We start from the raw sequence: 4,906 nt of genomic DNA, 5'->3' as shown, positions 1-4,906 counted from the left end.
CTGCCCAGTTGGTACAGTGCTGGAGTTCCTGCAGGCCCGTTTCTCCGCAGGGTTAACCCACTCCACCTTGGAGGTCTACGTGGCGGCCATTGCGGCCTACCACGCCCCTCTCAGTGGCCAGTCAGTGGGCAGACAACCCCTGGTTTCACGTTTCCTCCACGGTGTGCTGAAGCTGAGGCCTCCGGTTACTATTCTATAGCCTCGAGTCCTCTGATCTCCCCTCTCCTTGGGGGTCAAGACTCACTCCTTCTGAAGTTGGCCTTTGGGCGGGATGTCCCTGCCTACTTTGTCAGATGCCTACCTGCATTCTGCGCCACTCCTGGCTCTTGTCTCTCGCTTTAGCTGTGCTCTTCCACACTAGGCAGGGATTTGTAAGTCTGGCGGCGTGGGCATACTCGTTCCCATAGCGTTTCGACGCAGCTCGAGTTCTTGAAGGGGAACGTCTCCAGGTTACGCATATAACCCTAGTTCCCAGAGGGAACGAGATGCTGCGTCTCAGTGCCATACTTCCGCCATCCCTGCGAGCGCTTACTTCATTTGCCAGAAGCTGCCACTGTATACACCGCATGTGCTTTTAAGCTTCCTGGTCACTTCGTCACCCCGCCCGTGACGTCTCGCCCATCCATTGGACTGATTACACACATGATTCAGAGCATGGTCACGCTGAAAGCGTTCCCATAGCATTTCGATGCAGCATCTCGTTCCCTCTGGGAACTAGGGTTACATGCGTAACCTGGAGACGTTTTTATTTTTATTATCTTTAAAAAAAAGAGTTAATATGAATAATGGGAGATGGAATCACATTTGCCGAATAAATTCTGATGTAGATTAATTTGTATGGAAACCCAGCTAGTGGCCTTCCTGGAGCACGATTGGAAACTCCTGTCCTATGTAGAGGACAGGGATGGGCGAACAAGCTAAAGATAAAAGCAACACATCAGGTGCATTTGAAACGTCATTCCTTCAAAAGTAAAAAGACAAATGTAGGACACAGCATTTGTTTTATTACTGATGTGACGTCAAAAGTGGTTGACCTAATGAGAATTCAAGATTCGAAATTGAGAATTAAATCTGATTTAGTCTTTTTGGGACTATATTAGCTTTGTCCTAGCACAAGTTTCCTTTGCATTCAGGGCGGCTCAGTGGGTAGCTCTGTTTCCTCACATCAAGACATTTCTCAGGTTTGAGTCATGGCTGAGCCAAGAGTCTTTACTGTGTGGAGCTTGCATGTTCTCCCAGTGTTAGCGTGGGTTTCCTTCAGGTACTCTGGTTTCCCCAGCCTTCTAAAAACATGTAGTGGATTGGATACACTAAATTGGCCATAGGCATGAGTGCGAACCTGTCCCAGCTCTGGGGATGCTTTCAGTGCTGGGTTGGGTCAGGAAGGGAATCCAGTGTAAAACCTGTGCCAAATAATGTGTGGATAATTCTGTTGTGGTGACCACTAACAATAGCAGCTGATGGAGAGAGAGAGACAAGTTTGCTTTGTATTAAACGGATAGTTCACCTGGATAGAAATAAAAATCCTGACATTATTCCCATGTTCCCAAGATTTATATGACAAATGATGTCACGACGGGTCCTATGTTCCCATGGTTAGGTGTAGGGTTGGAGTTAGGCTAACACAGGACCCTGGGAACATAAGCTCCCTTCTTTCTACTGTAGAACAGAAAAGGAGTCATTTAGCTAAATATCCAAGCTGCTTTTTCCACACCATGGAAGTGAATGGTGGCCACTGTCATTTCTGTCCAGGTGAACTATCCATTTTTACATTTATGCATTTGAAAGATGCTTGTATCCCAAGCAACTTGCATTCAAGGAACAGATTTGACATTTTACCAGTTCTTGCGTTCCCTGGGAATCGAACCCATGACCTTGGCATTACTATCACTCTGAGCTACAGGAAAGCCTATGCCTTTAAGGAGACTTAAGTTTTTGTTGTTGTTGTTGTTTTTATTCTTAGGTGATAACAGATAACCTGCCCACCGCTTTGCGGATGGTGGTGAACCTGTGTCTGCTGGCAAAGGCTCTCCTCTCATACCCTCTGCCATTCTACGCCGCAGCAGAGATACTGCAGACAGGCGTCCTGAAACTCAACTCATCTGCAGAAGGATCAGAGCGGGGGACGCTGCTCCTGCGTGGATCTCTCCTCTTCCTCACCCTCATCATGGCACTGTGCGTGCCTCATTTCTCTCTCCTCATGGGCCTCACAGGCAGCGTGACCGGGGCGGCCATGACGCTTCTGCTCCCAGCGCTCTTCCACCTGCAGCTGAAATGGACTCAGCTGGGCGTGAGCCGCAGGATTCTGGACCTGCTGATATTACTGCTGGGCTGTTTCTGCAGCATCTCCGGGGTTATATGTTCCATCAAAGGAATGATAACAGCCTTTGAGGACAAATAGATAACAAATCGTCCTCTCTGTCTGCGTTTCCATTTGCTCTGGTTGGTGGTTTTTGGTTGTTAATAAAGTTAAACAGAGCTGTGTCTGGAGGTTAATGAGCCTGCTTTGCTTCCTTCCACAAATCTGACTGTGAAATGTTATCTAGCGTTGAGTGTTGTTGTCATAATTCACCATGTTCATTGCTCAGGCACTTACCAGGCCAATCACGCATGAAAAGTACACGAGATCCTGTTCTACAGTGTGTTTATTATTCCCTCGTTGTCTCCAGAGCGCAGTAAACAACTTTTGACAGTCAGTTAACTTCATGTAAAAAACTAATCATAAACATACTGCTAGCAACTAATAGGCTATTAAATTATGAGCTTCTGAAACAGCACTTTTTCATAACTGCCTCAGTTTGTGTGTTTCTCTCTCTCTCTCATTGATGAGAATATCATTATGAAATTAGATTTGCTCCTGCAGGGCAAACAACAAGGTCAAACAGTCAGTCGTGACCAAGAGTCTTTAAGTCTTTATCTGTGACCAGTTCTTCAGTTCTGAATGAAAACCTCTTTAAGTAATGACTACATCGCTATAGAGCTACTGGTGAATGTTACCCAGCAGCCCGTGTGGCCTAAGTGACATCAGCGCAAAAAGAAAGTTGATTTATCAAAAAATGTATAAAAGCTTATGACACGGAAAGCCAAACTCTGCATGATCTTTCATAACATGTCTTGCCTTTATCCTCAGTATCACAGGCTCTGATTGGATTTCAGTATCAGATACTTCTTTACATTTACCAGGGTAACAAATTTAGGTTAGAAAAACATTGTTTTGATGTTTCTAAAAAATTGGAATGTCCAATTTTCTTGTTGTGATTAAACTTTACCTAAATGTTACAAAAGCGTTTTTTAAATGTTCTACTAATTGTATATTTAACCAAAATATTATTTTATTTGAATGTTTAGGAATGTTAAAATGTCCAGTTGTCTTGTCATGATTAGAACGTTATTGAAATGTTACAAAATGTTTCTTAAATTTTCTACTAACTCTATTTTAACCCAGAATAAAATGCTATTTGAATGTTTATTTGTAATATTTTAAGAATGTAAAAAGTCCAGTTTTCTTGTCATGATTAGAACATTATTTAAAGTTTACAGACACGTTTCTTTGAACGTTCAAGTACAAATAACATACGGTTTCTCCAAAAATGTTCTAATAATGTTTTCTCAATGTAATGAGAAAGGAGTATATCAAATATTAATAAAATTATAAGAGCGTTCCATAAGCATTATATTAAAAATGTTTTGTGCTTACATTTATATAACGTTTGTGAACATTGTGAGATTGTTCTCTGTTCCTTTAAATCCTTGTCTACAGTCAGACACAACCCACACATCTGACCCATCACGTCAAACTATGACACTGTTGTCATTAAAATAAGTTGCTCAAGAAATCACCTATCGCCGTTGTTCAGAGTAAGAGAAGGTCACACAGAGAAGAGAAAGCCACACAGGGCAAACACTCTCCAATCTCATTCACACATATGCGTCATGACTGATAAACAACCACTCAAGAACCAGTGACGTTTGGCGTCGTATCAAATGTCAAACCTGCCATGATGAGAATATGTGAATGTGATTTGAGCCCAACACCAGAGAGTAATAGATAATATGCAAGTCATTGCTATTTATTGGGACTGAGCTATTCTTAAATTAGACTTAAAGGTGAATTGTGCGATTTCTATATCACCAAAATTTAATTTCCAGACTGAGAAACGTCAAAAGCAATAATAATAAATAAATAAAACAAAGTGTCTTTTGTTCATAAAAGGATGATGAGAGGATCCATAAATACACACACTCAAACGCAATATTAAAATCAATCAAATTTAGCAGTGAGTCCTTGAGAACAGCTCCTGACTGCTTCATTAATGAACACTGGTAATAATTACATGCAGTCATGCAAAGGTGCCTCAGAATGAAGCTCAAGTGCTCTTGCAGGAATACTTCAACAATATAACAATTCTGTCATTATTTACTAGTTGTTTTTTTTTCTTCCATCAAGTGTTATGTTGGGGATGTGTCCACCACCTAAATGTTTAAATGCTGCACAAAAGTATCATAAAATCCGAAGTATCAAAAGTCCATGTAACTCATGGATTGTACAGTATTCCAAATCACTGGATCATAATCTTCTCCTCTCCTTGTGCTTACAGTACGTTCCAATCAAATTTGTACAGATCAAATCAAAAGTATACAGATTTGTTGTGTAGCCTATATGTTGTTTTAATGAAGTTGCATATACTATATAAATAATATATATTGTTGAGACATATGTATGTATGTGAACATTATAAATAACATATATTCGGCAACATCACTCTTGATATAGAATAACATGTCATATATTACATTTGCATATGAGGCATCTCGATTCAGTGGCAAATTCAATGAGCCATGCCTGTAAAAGCACAAATATAGCTAAATCTAGCGAGTTTTATAATTTATTAAAAAAAAAAATTTA

The 4,906-nt window shown here is 40.8% G+C and overlaps 1 protein-coding gene across 1 annotated transcript in view; it reads left to right on the top strand.

Annotated features, from left to right (window-relative positions):
- Window positions 1-2,401, top strand: part of LOC107757668 (vesicular inhibitory amino acid transporter) — a 13,345-nt gene extending 10,944 nt beyond the window's left edge. Inside the window, exon 3 of the mRNA XM_016575226.1 lies at window positions 1,964-2,401. Within this exon, the coding sequence (XP_016430712.1) occupies window positions 1,964-2,401 (438 nt within the window). The remainder of the gene's footprint in view (window positions 1-1,963) is intronic.
- The last annotated feature ends 2,505 nt before the right edge of the window (window positions 2,402-4,906 follow it).

This window comes from Sinocyclocheilus rhinocerous, unplaced genomic scaffold (genome assembly GCF_001515625.1).
Source record: "Sinocyclocheilus rhinocerous isolate Xijiao unplaced genomic scaffold, SAMN03320098_v1.1 scaffold1044, whole genome shotgun sequence".
Classification (NCBI taxonomy): domain Eukaryota; kingdom Metazoa; phylum Chordata; class Actinopteri; order Cypriniformes; family Cyprinidae; genus Sinocyclocheilus; species Sinocyclocheilus rhinocerous.
This window is presented reverse-complemented; position numbering and strand designations above follow the sequence as displayed.